This window comes from Delphinapterus leucas, chromosome 2 (genome assembly GCF_059928025.1).
Source record: "Delphinapterus leucas isolate spDelLeu-1000000601 "Yukka" chromosome 2, BTC_Dleu_Yukka2, whole genome shotgun sequence".
In the NCBI taxonomy this organism is placed as follows: domain Eukaryota; kingdom Metazoa; phylum Chordata; class Mammalia; order Artiodactyla; family Monodontidae; genus Delphinapterus; species Delphinapterus leucas.
In genome coordinates this window covers 41,033,915-41,054,697 of record NC_143130.1, presented here as the reverse complement: position 1 = coordinate 41,054,697, position 20,783 = coordinate 41,033,915, and the positions used below count along the sequence as shown (strand labels likewise).

Genomic DNA, 20,783 nt, shown 5'->3' with positions numbered 1-20,783 from the left:
CATGGAGTGTGCTTTATTTATCTCCAAGTCTCTCTCCCTTGGCCCAAGACCTGGCATAGTCACCCCATGAAGGTTTTTGGTCAAGTTATTTTAGAAAGAAAGGAAAAACTGTCTTTGCATTAACAGAAATATGGATGTGGATCAATATGGCTCATATTTTCATTTTGTAGGCACAAACGACAGAGTGGTATGTAGAACATCTTTGGAGAATGAGGAAGTATCCTCATGATGGCATCTCCTTACGTCAAGCCTCCAAACTGGATACCAGACGATCCTGTCCTCGGTTCAGAGTCCTTTCTCCGCTCGTCCCTGTTTTCACTCTCAGCCCTAAACCACCCCTCCGCCCAAAGCCAGCAGAAACTTGCATCTCCCTACATACAAAAATGCTTCCTCAGTTTTAAGACGCTCATTTTAACGTTTCTGAAATTGAGTTGCATCTTGTAGTCATTGCCAAGGGAAACTTGGCACCAGGAGAGATGATATAGGAATGTCCACATGCTGCCTGAAAGAGATGGTCTCTTCACCTCTGTGACCTCTGATGGATTGGTTGCATTGGGAGCATCACGCATGGTTGAATTTTAATGAAAATCTAGAAACATCTTTGCGACTTAAAATGTCATTAGAAAAATCAAACTTTGAGGTAGTAACGAAACAATTTATTATATATACAGAAGATTGCCTGTCACAAACAGGCATTATAATTAAAGGCTGTAGAAACTGCCAAGTCTCTTAGGATAGATCTATAGGAAATCCTCAGCCTCGAGGAGCAGAAACCACACTTTGAAGTGGCTTGAACAATAGGCCATTTGTTATCTCGGTGAACAGAGAGACCAGAGGGAGGAGGGCTCTGGGGCAGGTTGAGTCAGTGAAAAGGGACCTGGTTTTTCCATTTCTCCCCTCTGCCATCACCATCAACCATAAAACACCCAGAGGGGGAAGAGAGCATTGTGTCACGCAGCACTGTCTTTGGATCAAGGGAACTTTTCCTAGGAGACCTACCATCAGCTTTCCCTCACATCATGGCTGAGGCCTGTCCACCCCTGAAGTCATCACCGACAAGGAGACAGAATAACTATGGTTGGCTTGGAATATGCACATGAGATGAATATGCATGGATGTTGGGAAGTGTGATGGTTAATTTTATGTGTCAACTTGACTGGGCTGTGGGGTGCCCAAATATTTGGTCAAACATTATTCTGAATGTTTCTGTGAGGGTGTTTTTGGATGAGATTAACATATGTTTGAGTAGAGCCGATTGTGCCCCCCAACGTGGGTGGCCCTCATCCAATCAGTTGAAGGCCTGAATAGAACAAAAAGGCTGACCCTGCTCCAAAAAAGGGAGAGTTTTCCTGCCTGTCTTTTAACTGAGACTTTGGCTTTTTTCCTGCCTTCAGACTCAAACTGAAATATCGGCTCTCCCTGGGTCTTGAGCCTGCCAGTCTTTGGACTGGAACTAAACCACTGGCTCTCCTGTGTCTCCATGCTTGCTGATTCAGCCTGTAGTTCTCGGGACTTGCCAGCCTCCATAATCTTGTGAGCTAATTCCTTATAATGAATCTCTTTATATATATATATAAATATAAAATATATATATGTATATATAGTTATATATACAGTTGACCTTTGAACAACACAGGTTTGAATTGTGCAGGTCGGCTTATACTCATATATTTTTCAATAAATACATACTATATTACTACACAATCCCTGTTGGTTGAATCCGCAGATGCAGAATTGCAGGTACAGAGGACTGACTGTAAAGTTATGCTCGGATTTTCTTTTCTTTTTTTTTTTTGGCCCCGTGGCCAACCAGGGATTGAACCCAGGCCATGGCGGTTAAAGCGCCGAATCACAGACCACGACACTAACAACTAGACCACCAGGGAATCTCCCTCAGATTTTCAGCTATGCAGAGGGCTGGCACCCCTAACCTGTGCAGTGTCCAAGGGTCAATTGTATATATATTTCCTACTGGTATAAATGTATATACTTCCTCTTGGTTCTGTTTGTCTGTAGAACCCTAACACAGGAAGTCATCCATAATATCCACAACCACCTCCTAGAATTTTCAAAGCTAAGAGAGGCTGGTCAACTGATTCATGTATCATGAAGGACCATCATTCTGGTACCAAACATTCATCTGTTAGAAGCTGCCAGAAGCTATGACCCTTCCTACAATATATAATTCAGTTTACGAGAAACCAAAAATTCAAGCATGTGGGAAAAGTAGATGAAACCCCATTGTTCTCTGATATGCTATAGAACTACTCTGTTGGTCTGAGATATTCTAAAGAAGTTGGGGTCCTCAGCTGGAATGATTCGGAGCAGCCTGTTACCACACAGTCAAAAAAGATTCATTTAGACTCAATGTGAAGAAGCCTAAAACTAAACTTGGATCTTTATGTATGTAAATGTAACAAAAGGTGATCATGATCAATGAAACCTTGGTATAATTATAATTACAATTTTAAGGTACTTAAATTTAGAGAAAAGAAAATTGAAACTTTTGTTACAGTAATTTTAAAGATTTTTGTGATGTTAAAGTTCACTGGAACTATCAATGTGGATTGATGACCTTGGAAAGAAATGCCTTTTTTCTAGCTGTCACTAGTGGGTGTGCAGTGTTTTTCTGTCTATCACCAATATGCACATGGAACAATCAGATATGCATACCCAGGGTCCAAACTGTGCTACCACTATTCCTCTTTAAAAGTAGCTGATCCCATGGATTAGGTCAAGAACAGGAATAATTTTTTTGTGGTCAGAAAAAACATGCTTTTAGAATGTCCGTTGTCAGCCTGAAGGACAAAGGCCCCAACTTAAAGGGGCGAAATTGTGACAATTTGAGCATCAAAAGAGCAAATAATAATTATAGTTAATTGAAACAAGCTGAGTCTGTAAATTTTCCTTTTGTAGAATTTGACAAGCTGACTTTATTATTTGTATGGAAAAGCAACGAGCCAGAAGTTGTAAAGCCCTCCTACAGAAGGGCAATGTGGGGGGCTTGCCCAACCAGATATGAAAACAGATTTTAAACCGTTGTAAGTCAGACAATGGAATAGACAGGAATAGATAAATAGAACACATTTGGAAACTTGATCTACGACGGAACTGAGAGTCGGGGGAAGCCAGACTATTCCATACATGAGGCAGAACCTGGTCCCTCTGTTCCACCTAGATGCAAGAAAGCATCATTCAGGCATCAGACATCAACAGGTCAGAAGCTGCCAGCTGACTTCTATGAGAAACTCTTAGCCTTCCCACAGTGTACAATTCAATTAAGGAGAAACTAAAAATTCAAGAAATTAGGAAAAGTATAGGATAATCAGTTATCCATATGGAAGAAAAATCAGATTCCTACTTAAACCATACATAAAAATTAATTAAATGTAAAAGGCAAAACTACGAAAATATTTGAAGAAAATACAGGGGAATATCTTCATGACTTCATGGTAGGGAGAGCTTTAAAAACTACTCAAAATTGCAAAACATAAAGGAAAAGAATTATAATTTTGACTAAGTAAAAATTAAGAACTTTTGTTCGTTGAAAGAAACCATAAAGAGAATGAAAAACCACACACTGGAAGAGCATATTTGTGATGCGTAGAGTTGATAAAGGATTGGTATCCAAAAAATATTAAAGTCTTCTAAAAATCAATGAGAAAAAGAAAAACAACCAATAGAAAACTGCGCAAAAGTTTTGACAGACACTTCACAGAGGGGAAATACAAACATTCGATAAACATAATAAACAATGTTCAATATCACTGTGATTCACGGAATTAAGTCCACAAAGAAATGCCATTATACACACTTCAGATTTGCAAAAACGATAAAACCAGACAATATCGAGTGTTGTTAAGAACGTTGAATAAGAGGACTCATATACTTCTGGTGAGAATGTAAATCAGAACCACCAAGTTGGAGGACAATTTGGCAATATCTAGTTAACAATACACATACTTTATGACTTAGCAATCCCACTCTTCATCATATTCCCTAAGCAACTCATAACAATGTTTACTGCCAAAAATATGTAATAGTAGAAATAGAGGAGCAACCCAAATGTCTGTTGACAGGAGAGTGGTGTGGCAGAGATTGCAAGTTGCCCCCACCCCCAGAATCCACTTCCCCTCCTTTTAAGACCTCAGATTTTTAACTAGATGCATAGCCACCCCAAATAAAGACTATATTTCCCATCCTCCCTTTCAGCCAGATGTGGCCATGTGACTCTAAGTTTTTTCTAGTGAGTTATAAGCAGAAGTTTAATTTCTTCTACCCCCTTGCTCTTTTCTGTGGCTGGAATATGGAGCTGATGACTTTTTAGTTTGTATCAACATTTAAATATTTAAAATAATTTGATTAATGCATTTAATAAGTTTGATTAAGTAAAAAGTGCTTAAATGTTTAGGAAAACTATGGCTAATACAATGAGCATTAAAACCCAAGTTGCAGAGATAGCTCTCTCCAGGCTCAGAAGTCCTTTGGATATTAAGATCCCAGATAAGTATGGAAGAAAAAAGTGGTAAATAATTGCATGGATAAATGTATGTCTGTAATGGTTGTTTTTCCATCTCTAAAAGTTGTGATTGAGTTGGAGGTGCATTTTATGAGCTGGAATAGAAGAGAGGGGATAGAGTATTTCTCTGGAGAGGAACGTTGGCATCCCAGTGTGAAGGGGAAGTCTTCCTGAGGTCCAGAGCTACCAAAGATGAGTGTGGATGAGCCCTCACATCCACATGAGCAAGAACATGTTCTGTCGTCAGAACAAAGTCCCACATCCATCCTGGAGCCAATGAGGCAAATTTCTGCCATTTAGAGAAGAGGCTTTGCTCTCATTTCTCACCAAAAAGTATTCAGAAATACTGAGGGCCAGGCTCAGAGCACTTTGCCATCTATTTAATAATAAAAAGAGACTTACATGGCAAGCTGTTTGCTTCCTGGGCTGTCCTGTACTGGTTTCCAGCACCCTGGCTGAGGTCCAGGACAGGGTGAGGGGTCTGTGTCTGGCCAATGGGTGCGCTGACTTCTACAGTTCTCCTGGGTTGCTCCTGGCAGGAGCAGCCACAGGACTATGGAGGAGTAGACAGTCAGGAGTGTGGTTTCTGGAGCTCCAGGAAGAAAGCAGCATGGGCAGGTGAGGCCCAGGATAGCTGTGTGTTTCTCTCTACACAACCAGGCCTGAGGCCAGTTCTCCAGCAGCTGCCCACAGGAACCCTGCCAGGGCTAGGCTGGTACTGCCTTCTTAGCCATGTCATATCACCTTCTGAGGGCCCCTCTTGCCAGATCCATACCCCCTGCCCAGGAAACTGCTGAGTGTGGTGTGGATTGTGAGGGTTGGGTGGAGGGCCCAAAACTAGTTCAAGGTCATGACCATGTCCATATGTATATGTCCATCAACACTCCCCTCTCCTCATTCTGGGCATCCTCAAATTTCAAAACCACGGATAAAGGCCAAGGACTCATTACACCAAAGATCTGTCAGGGCCCAGAGTCAGTTACAGGGAGCTGGACTCTTAGGTGTGCCACAGAGTGGCGGCCAAGAGGGTGCTCATGGATCTGAGGGGGACCTATAGGGGCTGAGTGTATATATAGAGATGTCTAAAAGGACTGACAGAAGTGTCAGAATTATCTGTGCAGCTGCAGATGACAAGAAAAACTGAGTTTGGTTTGGAAGGCTATTTGGCATTATCTATCAAGGTTTAAAATGAACGTTCCCTTTCACTCGACATGTCATCATTCCAAGTTATAAATTTACCCTATAGATATATGCACACATCTACATGAAACATTTGTATAAAGACATTTATTGTAGCACTGTTCGAAGGAGCAAACAATTGGAAACAACCTAAAAGTCCATGATTAAGGCACTAGTTTAATCAAACATAGCACATCTATATTATGAAGCACTTACTGTGTGGCTGTTAAAAAGAGCAAGGAGGATTTATGATACTGATACAAAAAAGATTCCTAAGATGTATTGCTGAGTGAAAACAGCACTGAGTATAACCTCCCACAGCTTGTGTAAACAGTGGGGAGTATATACACATGTGCCTGTGCATGCACAGTCCGTAATCAGAAAGATACAGAAGTGACTGGCACCATGGTTGCTTTGGGGAAGAGAAACCAGGGAACTCAGGGAGGAAGGCACACATCCTTTGGCAGTGTTTGAATTTTTAATTTATATGTATGCATTTCCAAATGTACGAAATATTAACGTTTTCAAAAATAGGGCTTGGAATGAAGTGTGGCTATAGAGTCCAAATATATGGTCTATACTGTATAACAAACGATCACCACTGTCTCCCAGCACTAGGGGCGCCAGCATTCGAGAAGTGGACGGAAGGGTGAACATGCAGGTGGAAAGCAGTAAGGGTGCAAATGGAAATGTAGCTGTGAACAGGAAGGTGGCGCTACAGAGCACAGGCCAGGACTCAGCCTGTGAAGAGTGTGGGGCACTCAGAAAGTGATACTCGTATGTATATAAACACTCAAGAGCTTTTGCACCTGATTGCTGTTCCCCTCAAAGTAGTCTTCTGAGAGCCTGTATACTCAGAGGAATCTCTGCATTCAGGGCTTAAAAATGTGCCAGGATCTACTGCTTGAACCTTTAGGGTGGTGACACGTTCACTAGTGACAAATATTTGTCTACAGAGGATGGATGTAAATACTGGAAACAGTTAAATGTCACTTGGCCACAAATTTAGTGAAAGAAGTGAGAGATCAAGTTAGGCAATTAATCTTTTGGTAAAAATAACAAGGCATAGAATTAAAGCAGACTGCTAGTCTGATGCTTCTCAAAAATGGGCTCTGACAGCTAAACCCAAAAAGGATGCTCAGAAGATGATGTGTGCCTTGGCAGCATCCTTGGAATGAGGCTCGGGACCCAAGGGGACTACTTGGAAGAAGTCAACGCTCATTTGGACATGTAGGTTCTGTTTGTTTTCAGGAGACAACGGCCCCAGCGCTCGGCCGGGGCGGGGCGGGGCGGCGGGCCGGGCCGGGAGGGCGATGGGGGCAGCGGGCTCAGCTCTTCTTGCGCAGCTGGCTGTACTGCGTGCGGCCCAGGATGGGCTCCATGACGCTGGGCCGGAAGAAGCTGTCGCTGACCCTGCGCGCGGGCTTCTCGCGGGGCATGGCCGGCAAGGCGGTGCGCGGCGCGGCGGCCGTGTCCACCCGGTCTTCCGCGCCCGGGCCCCGAGCGCTGCGCAGGCTGCCGCGGGACTGAGCGGGGCGCGACGCGGCATCCGAGCCAGCGGGCAGCGCCCCGGACCCCCTGCGCTCCGCCTCCGGGCTCTCGGCCTCGTCAGGCGGGTTGTCGATCTCCCGAAATTCGCTCTCGGGCTCCATCAGCGACAGCCTGGGGAGCTGGGGGCCGGCAAACCACGTTAGGCCCCCGCCTTGGCCCTAGTCCCTGCGCCTCCCACCACCGTCTCCTCTGCGGCCCTCGCGGTCACGCCTCCCGGGAGCGGCCGTCCGGAGGGCAGAGGCCAGGGTGTGGGACAGGGTTGGAGGGTGTGGAGGAGACCGCTTAGGTCCTGCCCTCCCTGACAGTGTGCACAGTCCAGACCCCCAAGGCAAGGCAGACAGCCACCCTCTAAAGTTTCTGGACCCCTCGGGTCTCCCTCGGAGGTTCCTCAGTGGGAGGTCGGTGGCATTCCTGGCCCTTCCTTGGACCCTTCCTTGCCCCTGCCTGGGTCAGGGTACCCACGCGTGGCTCTGTTTTGGGCCCAAGGTGAACAAGCTGGCTGCCAAGACCCCTGCCATGCCTCTTGGTGAGAGTGAGTGGCTGAGTAACCCATTCCCCCACTACCCTCACAGCCTCCCTCAACCCTCAGCTCTAAGGGGCCTCCTGCCCTGACCAGCCCTCCTACTGACTGCTCGACCTGTAACTTGCTCTGGAAAGGGACCCAGGGACCCCCAAAGTGATAGTACTGGCACTCCTTGGGGTTTTCCTGTTGGTGACAGGTGTTGGAATTGGCATGGGGGCAGCTGCTGTCCCTTGGAACCTAGCCGACCCCGCAGGGTGCCCTGGAAGCCTCCCTGCAACCCTTTCCCAGGGAGCAGCATGCAAACCTGCCAGGTCCTTCAGTTCGGAGCTGAGGGGTGAGGACTTGGTCACTGGGACCCCCAGATTAATGGTGGGTGACCTCCCCAGCAGCAGGTGGGAAGGACAGATGTGGGGAAGGGTCTCAGGCCAAGGCCACAGGTCTCTGTACTTTGGGGGCTGCCAAGGCCCCCAGTCAAGGCCATAGTATGTCAAAATGTTTCTGGGGCACTGAGGATCTGAGACTGGGGAAGGGAGGGCAGCTGCAGCCCCTTCAGTCAAATCTGCTTTATCTGTCCTTTCAGGGGTGGGGGGGAGGGGGAGGGTTAGCCGGAAGGGTAGGGGGACTCACCGGCACATAGTGCACCACCGTGTCCACGACATTGTCAGTAACGCCCTTCAGGGCATCAGACAGGGACATGGCCCTGCCCTTGGTGGAGGAGACAGCACGGGCTGGCATGAGATGCAGCAACCTCCCTGCCGTGCCCAGCACAGCCGCAGGCACCCACGTCACGACCGAGATGGTGCTCTGGAAGGCCTTCTGCAGGGTGTGCACCACATCGCCCAGGAGGCCTTGTGGGCCAGGCAAGGCTGCTCCCTGGGGGCCAGAGCAAGGTCAGTGCCTCCTCAGCAACTCCCCTGACCCTTCCCCTCTCCTCACCATCCCCAGAGCTAGAGGGGAAAGAATGTGGATACCAGACTGAAAAAACTATTAGCCTGGCTCTTGGGCAGGTCACTTCTGCTCTCTGAACCTCAGTTTCTTCATCTGCAAAATGGGGATGACAATCTCTGTCCTGCCTATTTTATGGGGCTGTTGTGAGGATCCTCTGAGAGAACTTTGTTAGCTGGGCGTTTGGGGGTGAGGTGAAGAGCACTGCACCCATGTACTACATTCCTGGGCCTGGGGGCAAAGACCCTTGTTTCACCCGGGGCCTCTGCTTCTCACCCCCTCGGTGGGCTGTGGGACCTCCAGGTTCCTGCATCCCGCTCGGCTTCTGCTCTCTCCCTTACCTCACTGAGCTTGTTCTCCTCCGTCTCTGATTCCTCCTCCTCCACCTCTGTCTCCTCCCCCTCTGTGTCCATCTGGTCATTGTGGTCCTCCTCCCGGGTGGCAGTGAGGTTGTGCAGCCAGGGCACCCGCACCTCGCTCGACCGCCGGGACACCACCTGTATGGCTGCCGATGCGCCCCACTGGGCCAGGCTGCTCTGAGGGCGGGAAGGTGGCGGGCTGCTGGTTTCACAGCCCCTGCCAAAGGCTGGGCAGCCCCAGCACGCAAAGGCCCTCACCCCCAGGGTCAGGGTTGGGGGAGGCAAGCAGGGCCTGGCCCCAGCAGACTGTTCTTCAAACTTTTTATGGAGTGGTAACTTACACCCACTAAGGTGCACAAGCTTTAGTATACACTCTGGGAATTTTTAGAAACACACACCTGTGTGACCATTACAGATCAAGATATAGACCATTTTCGACACCCCAGAAGACTCCCTGTGCCCCTCACCCAGTCAGTACCACCTAAGGGTGACCACATTCTGGCCTCTATCACCATGCATTGATTTTTCTCATTTGTAAATGGACTCACACAACGTGTTTTCTTTCATGAATAGCCTTTGTTCAACGTTGTGCTGTGAGAGTCATCCACATTACTGAGTGCCAGAGTAGTTCCTCCTTTTTCATTTGTGTCATATTCCACTAAATAAATATACCACAATATACCCATTCTACTGTTGATGGACATGTGTTATTTCCAGTTCTTGGCTAAGGATAAAGCTGATAGGAGCATTTCCGGTGTGTCTTTGGGGGACATAAGCTCTTATTTCTGTTGGGTGGAATTGCTGAGTCATAGGGGATATGTATGTTTAGCTTTAGTACATACTCCTTGCAGATCTTTTAAAGGGTGAAAAAAATCAAGTGGGCCAGAGGATCCCATGGGAGGAAACTGACCTGGGTAGGTGGGCTGGTGTCCCCTGGGGCACAGCTTGGCTCATTTCAAACCCCTAGGGAACCCCACAAACAGGGTCTCCTTGTTATACATCCTTAGGCTACACCATTATTTTCTTTTTAAGATTTTTTTCTTTTTTGATGTGGACCATTTTTAAAGTCTTTATTGAATTTGTTGCAATATTGCTTCTGTTTTATGTTTGGTCTTTTGGCTGCAAGGCGTGTGGGATCTTAGCTCCCTGACCAGGGATCGAACCCACACCCACTGCATTGGAAGGCAAGGTCCTAACCACTGGACCGCCAGGGAAGTCCCTGGGACACCATTATTTTCTATATGAACGGTGGTGGCTGAAGCTGTGCCGTACAGTGGCCCCCGCCCACTAGGGGCTAGGCCAGGGCACAGGAGTTAGTCTAGCCCCCATGGGGAAGTGGCCCCCCAGTGCAGAGGAGAACTACTACTCCTGTATCCCTACTGGAGCTACAGGAACTGGCACATAGTAGGTTCTCAGCAAACATTTGCTTGAATGAATGAGCCAGGCCTGAGGATGCTTTTAAAAGTACCACCCTCTTGATGGCTGAGAAGTGGTTATCTTGTTTGCTGACATTTATGCGTTAATGCTTTTATTTCCTTTTTTTTGAGGGGGGGGGGCTGCTTAGTTTCTTACTAAAGTTCCTATGAAAATAATCCAGGCTATCTCTGCTAAAATACACAGAGAGGTGGAGGTGGGGTGTGGTGGGGAGTAAGCCCTATCTGGGCCTAGAAAAGGCAGCTTTACCTTGGGTGCAGTGGGATGCAAATTAGAAGCCTCTAGAAGGGAAACCAGAACCCTGGGGGCAGTCAGAGACACAGCCCAGCTGGGGCTCTCTTCCCAACAGAATGGGTTTTGTGCCTTGCTTATTTACAGATGACACTCCCTAGTGCCTAGAGGGCAGATGCGGGGGGCGGGGGGGGGGGCGGGGGGGGGGGGGGCGGGGGAGTGTCTGCTTCCTCACAAGTGGGAGGGCCCACTTGGGAGGAGGAAGGCTTGGGAGGGTGGGGGGGACTCAGAGGGAGAATGGGAGAGACAGAAGAGGGTGGGGGCAGGACCACCCTAACAAGCAGGCCTGCCCTCTCCCCTTGCATCCTAGAGGACTAGCCCACCACCCCACCTAAGTCCTCTTGTCCTTAGACCTAAAGTCCCCACCCAGGCCGGAAGAGAGGAAGTTCCTAGGACAGGAGGCAGAATTGGGTAGGGGATGGGAGGTACCAGGAGGCCCACAGACAGGGTTTCCAGGCCGTGGGTCAGTCAGAGCTCAGGGCAGACACTCACCAGGGGCGCCACACCTGGGATCCACATGGCCAGGGCCTGGCCCTGTTTCAGCACCCGGGCTGTGGTCTGGAAGGTGTGTTGAGAGAGAGTGTTGGCCAGGGCCCCAACCCTGCTCACGAGGCCCAGCTTGGCCTGGGGAGGTTTCTGGGCATGCTGGTGTCCTGGAGCAGGGGCTAGATAGGAGTTTGTGAGGGGAAGGAAAGGAAAGCTGATCAGAAAGGCACTGGGCAAAGCTGGGTTGTGTCTAGGGTTGGAAAGTGGTCATCCTAGCTCCACCACAAGCTCGCTGGTGATTTGGGCAGCTCACTTTCTCCACTTAAAAATGGGGAGAGAGGGCTAGGTGAGGATGGATCCATCTGAAAATCTTGCTGGGCCATCCCTGTTCCAGAGCAGGGGCTAGATGGGCCCTGGCTGCCTCTTCCTAATTCCCAAGCAGCATGGGTGGCCAACTCACTCCCCAGGCCCCCTAATGGCAGATACCTGACTCTTCCTTGGCTGGAGGGAGGAGGAACTCTACCACCTTCTCAACACCACCCAAGGCCAAGTCGGCCCCTCCAGAGGCTAGCTGGCCAGCTCGGGTGTTGGCAGCAAATTCGGCAGTGTCTTTGACCATCCCCCAGGCGAGCTCACAGCCAGCCAGAGCGGCCCCTAGGACTTTGTCTGAAGTGCTGGCGATGGGCACACTGATGCTGTTCCTGGCACTGCGAAGGCGGGTAGAGATGGTGTCCTTCAGCTCAGAAGCAATCTGGAGGAAGTGGGGAGGGGAGTCAGGCATTGGATCTGACAGACCCTGAGCCCAGCTTCAGGAAAGCCTCATTTAAAGGGGACTGGCACCAATATTTGGGCAGCTTGATTAAGCTGAACTTAAAAGGTAAAGGGCTCCAGTCCTTCCTGTGCCAACCACTTAGATCTCCTGACTTCTTTGCACCCCGTTTCTACCTGTCAAGATCCTAACCATCCTTCAAGAATGCCCCCCAAAGTCCACCTCCTTGATAACACCTCATGCACACAAGACATCTCCTCTTCCAAATTCCTCTGCTGTCTGCTCTGTCTTGCCCTCAGAACATTGCTCACATTCCTATCTGCACTTATGTGGACTTATAGATGTGGTTGATCTTCCTGCAGGTTCTGCATTGAAATAATGTCTTTCTCTCCTTTGCCTTAGGAGCTCCTCTGTGACAAAGACATTGCCGTTTATCTGGAAAAATAAGTGAAGAGCACTCGCCTCAGAGCCAAATAGACCTGCTCTCATGTGGCCTCCACTTAAGGCTGTGTAGTCAGGAGGAAGTCACTAGTTTTCTCATCTGTAAAACGGGGATACCCACCCCTATACCAGAGGATTGACAAGAGGATTAAATGAGAGGGCTCTATACATCATACGTCATGACCCCTGTCATAGGGTAGGGCTCAGTAAATGTTTGTGAGATGGGTGGTAGTTTGTCAGTGAGACGGATGGCGTCTGAGAGTGCAACTTATTCCCCCAAAGCACCAGACATGGCCCTTACCATGGCAAATGCCCAATGAACAGCTATCCAGGTGAAGTGACGTTTTCAGTCTCATGGTCCATAAAGTGTTGGATCTTGAGGACATGGGACTGCAATCCTGGGATCTGACGAGTGTGACCCATGATCTTAGGTGGCTGTAGTCACCAAACGGTCCAAAGAGCAGGGAATCAGAAGCAGTGGGCCCTACCCCAAGCTCCTGTTTGAGTTTGCCTCTGGGCTGTGCCTGCTGGTTTCAGAAAGCCTGCCTTCATCTGGCCCCACAGGGAGAGGAAGAAGCCCATCGTATGGTCTTAGGGACAGGCAGCTGCCACCAGCCTTGGAAGGCATTTGCCACAGAAACAAAAGACTCACATTTATGCATCATGGGCTTGTGCCCTCTCCTCAACTGGGAGGCAGTGACAACAGAATGTGGGGAGCCTTAGAGAAGAGGGGAGGGGCTCACCTTTTCAGGAGGATACTGGAGGGCCGGGATCTTTTCCTCCAGGTGGTCCAGGCCTCGGCAGGCCAGCTCGTTGGCAGCTATGACTGGAAGCAAAAGGCCATGGTCAGGTGAGCCCTGCCCCCACTGTGAGAGCCCAGCAGGGGCCTCTGTGCCAAGGAAGGCACCTTGGAGCCTTCAAAACCCCCAGCCCTGCTACCCCCAAAGCATCTGGGGATCTGAGGCCCTCTGCTACCTTTAGCCACCATTCACTGTGACTCCTTGAGAGCAGGATGTTTTCCCTCTGAGCAGGAGCTCTGGAGTCATGCAGATCTGCACTCAAAGCCCAGCACCTGCCTCTGCAGTGTAGCTTCAGGCAGGTCGCAACCTGGCTGAGCCTCAAGCTCCTCACTTGTAAAATGTGGATTCATGTGGACAAACCTTGCAGGGTTGTCGTGAGGAGGAAGTGACAGAACCTCTGTGAATCACCAACAGATCCTGGTCTCTCCTCCTCCTCCAACCCCTCTTTGGGTGAGCGCTGGGTGAACACGAGGGGGGAGAGCAGAGGTGTCATGGTGGAGGGGCAGCCGGGCCCTAGGGTGGGAGCAGGCCTGGCACTGCTTAATTCTAGAGGTGAAAGGCTGTTCTAGAGTTCCAGATAGTCCATGGCCCTTCCTTTTAACCTCTAGGAATGAGATGGTCAACACTGGGAAGAAGGTCACAGGGAAGAGAAAGGGGCAAGTGCCAGAGGATGCAAATGTTCCCGGGAGATACTGCCCAGGGGCTGCCGAGGACATCAGCTCTGCAGACATGACCATGGAGGTCACAGTTTTAAAGGATATCTATATATTCTCTTTCATATGTTCTTTCTCCAGATAGCCCAGGTTTCTTCACAAAATTCTCAAGCAGCAGAGAGCCCAGATGACTTGGCTGACTTCCGATTGGGCAAAATGAGACCCAGGGAAATTATTTAAGGAGTTTGCAGGCAGGGAGGTGGACCCAGGCCCAGGTCTTCTTTATATCTGTCCTCTCCCGTTGGCTGTGCCAAATCCTCAGATACCCATAACTCTGTAATCAGGACTGTGGCAGGTCCTAGACTTCTGGAATTTCCCTCAGCCCTGTCAAGAGCCGTGCCGTGGAGACCATATTTTCCAACGGGGCAGAACAATTTGAACAGGGGCAGGTTTGGTAAGTTGTCCTCACCTTCAGGGCCCTGACTGGTAGCTCTCTGCTGCCCCGGCCTGTCATGGGGCCAGTACCATCAGCTTCCCCTCTCCCTCCTCTCTCCCCATCCCTGCCAGGCTAGCCCTAGTGCCCACTGCCTCTGCCTCTGTGCCAGACTCTGCTAGTTCCTGCAGCTGCTGCTGGATTTGGAGCCAAAGTGGGTATCTGGTCTGCCATGGGCCCCCACTCCCACCACTGCCCTCATAGCTCTGCCCACCCCTTCTCCTGCCAATTATGTGGCCCATCATTGTCGTCCTAGGAAAATGCCAGCTGGGCTACAGATGAGGCATCTATAGGTGAGAAGAGACCTATATCTATATCTACATCTATATTTATATCATCTATATCTGTAGATGAAAAGACTATGTAATGGGATGTAGATACTCAGGAAGGCAGTCAGACAAACAAAAAGGCAGACAGACAAGCAAGCTATCAAACAGACTGATAGACGGACAAAAGATTGGCAGGCAGGCAGTGAGCATCAATGAACAGGCAGACAGCCTCCGAGTGCCACAAGGACTCACACTGGGTGGACAGCCTTCGGACCACCGGCTCCATGCTCCAGGCTGCCAAGCTGGTGGCGCTCTGCACGCCCTTCTCGTACGCACTGCATACAGAGGTCACCAGGGGGTGGGCTTCCTTGGTGCTGGTGTAGGTCTTCTGGAAGCACTCACAGGTGCTGCTCACCACCGGCAGCTGCAGGACCCGCTGCAGCACGTTCTCCTGCTCCTGGAGTGGAAGGAAAGCAGGTACTGAAGTCATCCCACCTCCTCCTCCCACCTCCTGGGGAGGCAGCCCCAGGGCCATGGAGCCCATTAGGGCTGGCCTGGGTCCAAGTGACCTAGGAGAAACCCAGACTAGAGAGGTCTCTGGAGGCCCCACAGGGAAAACAAGAGCCAGGCTGCCATGCTCTCCTGGTCACAGTCCTGGCTCTGGAGAGCTACTGGGCAAACTCTGGCCTCCAGGGGCCACCCCCCAACCCGCAGCCACCCCACTTAAACTTAATGGTAGGAGCAAGTGTGTCGGCGCACCTGCCTAGAGTTTTAGTCCACCTTGGATTGGTAGCTTCATCTGAACATCTTTCTGGTCTTTTCGGGAGACTGCCTCCCTGCCTCCAGTGCTTGTCCCACTGCCTAGGATGCTCCCCTTCCCTCCCAGTCCCTTCCGTCTGGCAAAATGTCACTCCTTCAAGACACGGCTTGAGCATTGCTTCTTGTGTGAAGCTTCCTGACTCTCCCCCTTCACATCAGAAGCCACCACTTCCCTCGCTGGGTTGTTTCCGTATCATACATGGTGCTCGTCTTGATCATGTGTGTACTTGGCTCTCTCCTAGGAGACTGTCATCTCTGTATCTCCAGGGCCTAACCTAAAGCCTGCACAGTAATGTTAGTTGAATAGGTGAATCACAGTCAGGGCTGCACCTAAGGTGTTAAGTTTAGATCTGCCCAACCATACAGAATCACAGAATCTTAGGCCTCCAGGGGCCTCTGTAGCAAGACTGCTTCCCACGGTCCCTCTGGGAGGCTTGTATTTGGACGTCTCCTTGCATGGAGCTCACCCCTCATAGAGTGGCCTATGCCCCTTGTTGGACAGCGTGGCTGAGCTGAAATCCGCTCCACTCTCTGCCCTGTGTAACAATACTGAGGAAATCTGTTTCATCATTCATGGGCTGGCCTTTCACACACTTGAAGACAAATATTTCTCCCTTTAGCAGTCCCTTCTCCATTCTAAATAGCTCTAGTTCCTTACTTAGCTTACAAACGGCTCAGCGCCCTGATCTGCTGATTCCCTCCTCTGCACACACTACAGTTTGACATCGCCTTTCTAAAAAATATAGCACTCAGACTTGAAGACAGCATTCCAGGTGTGGTCTGAGTGTGTGAGGTATAGTGAAACCATCACCTCTCGTTATTGGGGTGCTGTGCTCTTATTAATGCATTCTAACCTCAACAGCAGGCACTTAATTAAACTTTAGATCACCTAAGAATCTTAGTGGAGAAACACTGATCTTTGAGGTTAAAAAAAAAAAAAAAAAAAGTGGATTCTAATCCTGCAGAGGGAAACAACATTTACTCAGTGCCATTATGCTCCAGGCACTGATTGGGGCGCTTTCATGATATGACCTCATTTAATTCTAAGAGCGACACTCTGAGGTCAGCATTATCATCAGCACTTTGCCAATGAGACAAAGACTCAGAGATGTGAAGTGACTTACCCAAGATCACACAGCTAGTGAGTGGCACTGCCAGGCCAACTCAGGCCTGAAACAGCATGTCTGAGATTTGCTTCAAAATAACACAAGGGGGCTTCCCTGGTGGCGCAGTGGTTGAGAGTCCGCCTGCCGATGCAAGGGACACGGGTTCGTGCCCCAGTCCAGGAAGATCCCACATGCTGCAGAGCGGCTGGGCCCGTGAGCCATGGCCGCTGAGCCTGCGCGTCCGGAGCCTGTGCTCCGCCACGGGAGAGGCCACAGCAGTGAGAGGCCCGCGTACCGCAAAAAAACAAAAACAAAACAAAAAACACAAGGCTGGGGAATGAATGGGGTGAGGATGAGGCACAACTGTCCATGGATTATGGTTGCTGGGGCTAGTGAAAGGTATTATATTTTTCTGTCTGTTCTTAGGAATATTAAGAATTCTCCACATAAACATCCCAGGTCTGACTCAGATGTTCGAGCTCTTTCTGTAGCTTTGAATATGCACTGTTGCATAGTTCTGCTCTAAAGATGAGGACCTAGCTTCTTCTGTTTGTAGGCGGTTGAGTTAGAAGACCCATCAAGGAGACCTGATGTATACTAGACAGCAAGCTGCAATATTTCAGCTTTTGGTCTTGCAGGTGAGTTTGAAATTTGAACTAGAAAAAGATTATGACTGTAAACAAGAAAAAATTTCTTTAACATTTTGGACAGAACCTTCAGGAGTTGTTTTAGGCAAAGCCAAAGGAGAGAGGTCCTGGGACGGCAATAAACTATCGATACCTCTTAACTATGCACTTGACCATTTTATGCCTCTCTGTGTTCTATGATCCAATAAAAAACTTAACATGGTGATTACTAGTACAGAGGTTAGTTAAAGCCTAACTTGGGACAAGATGGGTATTATATGGGTTCACAATTTTTAAGTTTCACTATTTGAACTGTACCTAAATTAGAGAGGCCTTGCCAGGAGGCATCAATACACCTAAAGGTGTCAAACCACTCTGAGTCACACTGAAAACCAGGTCAGACACACAAACTGGACACACTGCCCCTCTAACCCCTTCCCACATACATAATGTGCATCGTGTAACTCTAAGAGGTGCCATTTACATAGACTGCACCATACAAGAAGCCTCTGGAGTTACAAAATGCAGAGGCTCCATCCCAAATATACATTTCGCCTGGGTGGACAAAGCATGGGCTTCTGTTTCAGGCTTTAGAATATAGTAGTTCCCTTCCTCTCCTTTCCCTCCCAGCCAACTTTTCTGTGCTTTTTCTCCAAGGTACTTAGTTTTTAATAGACATCTTTTTTTCCCCCTCACATTCTCTAACAGCCTTCTGCAAAAGGTAGTGAGGGCAAGAATAACTAAGACATAATGGTCAATGAGTTATGAATATAATCTAGACATATCTTGCTCTAAGCCCCCTGAACTTCTCCTCCCATCTCCTTCCTCCCCACAGAGTTGTCCACTGTCTCATATAAGCCCAAGTTACTTACAGGGCGGTCTTCATCCAGCAAAGTTGGACCCTTGTTAACTGCCATCGGAGCTCTTCAAGCTGCAAAGCAGAGGGTTCCAGGTCCATGAGAAAGTCCTCAGCCTGAGATCCACAGGATCAGTCCCCTACCTCTCATGGCCATCAGGGGGGCCCAGGCTGTCTGGGAACTCAAGTTCCCTGAAGAGAAGGTATTTGGAAGATGAATGTCACAGACAAGTGGCCAGTCCTTAGAGTCCCATAGGGATGAGTTGTCCCGCAGCCTACTTGTCAAGACCGTAGTTTCTTATAAGGATTCAGGGTAAGAAATAAAAAATGAAAGTAACTTTAAGAGATAAGAGGTTGTAGATGTTTAGGAGCTCTTAGATGAGGGTCCAAAAGAGACAAACAAAGTTTCAGATTTAGTCTTTTTTTTTAAATGAAAAAGTTCTGCATTAATTCCTCTCTTTTTAAATAAGCAAATCTGCCAGTTATTCCCTCTGTGCTCAACCAGAGGAGAAAGTAGTCATTCTTAAAACCAGTAATTTCAGCTCTGTTCTGGAAAACTAGTGGCCCCAGAATATCTACTCTACACTCTTGGTCATTCACCCTGAATAATCTCTCCCTTAGTGGTTTCCCTGCAGGCCTCTTCATCCTCAGTAAAATTCCCAGAAGACCCTTACCCTCAACTTCTTTAATTCTCAGAAACAAACCAGGTAAGGTTGTCCCAGGATCCCCACACTCACTCCAGCTGATGCCACCTCAGTCCCACGGAGCCCGGGCTGCAGAGCGTCTCCTCCAGCAGAAACAATTCCAGTTGCTCTGGGGAGTCTTGAGCAAAGCTACTAACACCTCCCAGATAGAGGAGGGCAGAGAGGAAGAGAAAGCTGGTTCATGGTTATTTGACCCAGCGTCCCCTGGGCATATCTTAACTTCTGTAAGGAGGTTTAGCCAACTAGGAGTTAGATTGCACAGCTGTAGGAAACCATACTCAAAGGAGTTATTATTCCATGAGATAGCTGTTCTGTAACATATTTCTGGCCCCCAGTTCTCAAGAAACTTTTCCAGAAAGAAGATTTTGGGATATGTGTCATTAAACTCATAAGCTCTGAAGTTTTATAATCTTTGGTTCCTTTTCCATTAGAGGGTCCTACAGAACCGTTTTCAACCCATTTGCCTCATCCTTATTTTTTACTATCAAGAGTGAATTTTGAACAGTAAGATTTAAATCCACACAGGAACACAGTTTACCTGAATGTATTAGTCTTTGATTATGAAGATGAATTGCTCCCAGTGAAGAAGAGAACCAGAGCTGTGGCTTACTCCTTGAAATCTAGGCTTTGAGGGAACAATTTCAATCTCTGCAAAATCCTGGATTTCAAGAAAGTTTATTGAACTCTACCTGGTCTAAGATGCCACCAGAATATGCAGTGGGAAAGCCAACTGGATTTTGTCAAGTTTGGAAAAGTGACAATGTTGACCAAGGTTCTGTTACTGATCAACAGCATCCAGACAACCACCGATCACCTCTCATCTCTTCCTTAGCGATGAATCAGGCAGGAGCCCAGGTGCTAATTCTTGGCTTCAAAGATGATGGAGGCTGTGGTTTTCAGCCATCGTTTTCAGATTGTCTAATAAGGGCTTTTTAATTAAAATGGGTAATAGGACAAAACATTTTTTCTTTATTTCTTGTAGAATCATATTGTGTTGACTCTCTGCTAAGTTGTATACTGTGGGCAATAGGAGAAAGAGGCAGGGAGTGGAGAGACTGATACAAAGGATCTATTTGGTTTTTTTTTGTTTTTGTCTTTATTTTTGGCTGCATTGGGACTTCGCTGCTGCGCATGGGCTTTCTCTAGTTATGTTGAGCGGGGGCTCTTCTTTGTTGCAGTCCATGTTCTTCTCATTGCGGTGGCTTCTCTTGTTGCGGAGCTCAGGCTCTAGGTGGGCGGGCTTCAGTAGTTGTGGCGCACAGGCTCAGTAGTTGTGGCTCGGGGGCTCTAGAGTGCAGGCTCAGAGTTGTGGCGCACAGGCTTAGTTGCTTCACGGCATGTGGGATCTTCCTGGACCAGGGCTCAAATCTGTGTCCCCTGCATAGGCAGGCAGATTCTTAACCACTGCACCACCAGGGAAGTCCCCAAAGGATCTATTTGTGGTAGATCCTTTGTATCAATCCTGTATCTAGGATACTGATAAAGCAGGAGAGGGAGGAAAGAGTCAAGCAGTCTCCAAAAGGAGTAATAAATATGTGATACATTTAATACTTATTGATCCAACCTGGGCTTTTAAAATATAAGACAATAATGGAGAGGAAGAGAAGTATCTAAAAAAAGTGGCCTCAGCCCTCACCTCACTTCAAGGTTCAGGACAAATTATCTATGAGGTTGTGTCGAGAGAGTACCCTGGGCCAAAGGGTAATGTTAAGATTTTGAAGCCGTGGCTTTGGGCCAGAGGGCATACAGGGCTCTGTGCCTGAAAGCTCTGTTGACAAAGGTCGTTCTTTGGCCGCTTCAGCTGGGTGTCCAGAATGTGGGTGAGAGGTGAGAAGTAGTGAAAGGGTCTAAGGGAGTCCCTCAGGAAGAGTCCACTTTCCAGCAGCAGCTTGAAGGACATGGTTACCTTGTTTTCTTCCCCATCCCTACATAGCCCTCCCAACCCTGTCCAACTACCACA

The 20,783-nt window shown here is 48.5% G+C and overlaps 1 protein-coding gene across 1 annotated transcript; it reads right to left on the bottom strand.

The window, feature by feature from the left end:
• Positions 1 to 3,362: 3,362 nt before the first annotated feature.
• On the bottom strand, positions 3,363 to 20,666 carry PLIN1 (perilipin 1). The gene is made up of 8 exons (XM_022564037.2): positions 18,136 to 20,666; positions 14,965 to 15,169; positions 13,241 to 13,323; positions 11,774 to 12,038; positions 11,294 to 11,466; positions 9,059 to 9,253; positions 8,400 to 8,645; positions 3,363 to 7,368 (listed from the first exon to the last, which is right to left on the bottom strand). Exons 1-8 carry the CDS (start codon positions 18,178 to 18,180, stop codon positions 7,027 to 7,029), a joined length of 1,554 nt encoding a protein of 517 aa, XP_022419745.1. The 5' UTR covers positions 18,181 to 20,666; the 3' UTR covers positions 3,363 to 7,026.
• Positions 20,667 to 20,783: the final 117 nt, after the last annotated feature.

What these genes read in the sequence shown, in the direction of transcription:
- PLIN1 (XM_022564037.2), bottom strand. Translation starts at nt 18,180, where the DNA reads ATGGCAGTTAACAAGGGTCCAACTTTGCTGGATGAAGACCGCCCT. An exon ending in TCCCAGGTGTGGCGCCCCTG is followed by an intron (nt 9,254 to 11,293) that starts GTGAGTGTCTGC and finishes TCCCGCCCTCAG; the next exon opens with AGCAGCCTGGCCCAGTGGGG. An exon ending in CGGTGGTGCACTATGTGCCG is followed by an intron (nt 7,369 to 8,399) that starts GTGAGTCCCCCT and finishes GCCGGCCCCCAG; the next exon opens with CTCCCCAGGCTGTCGCTGAT.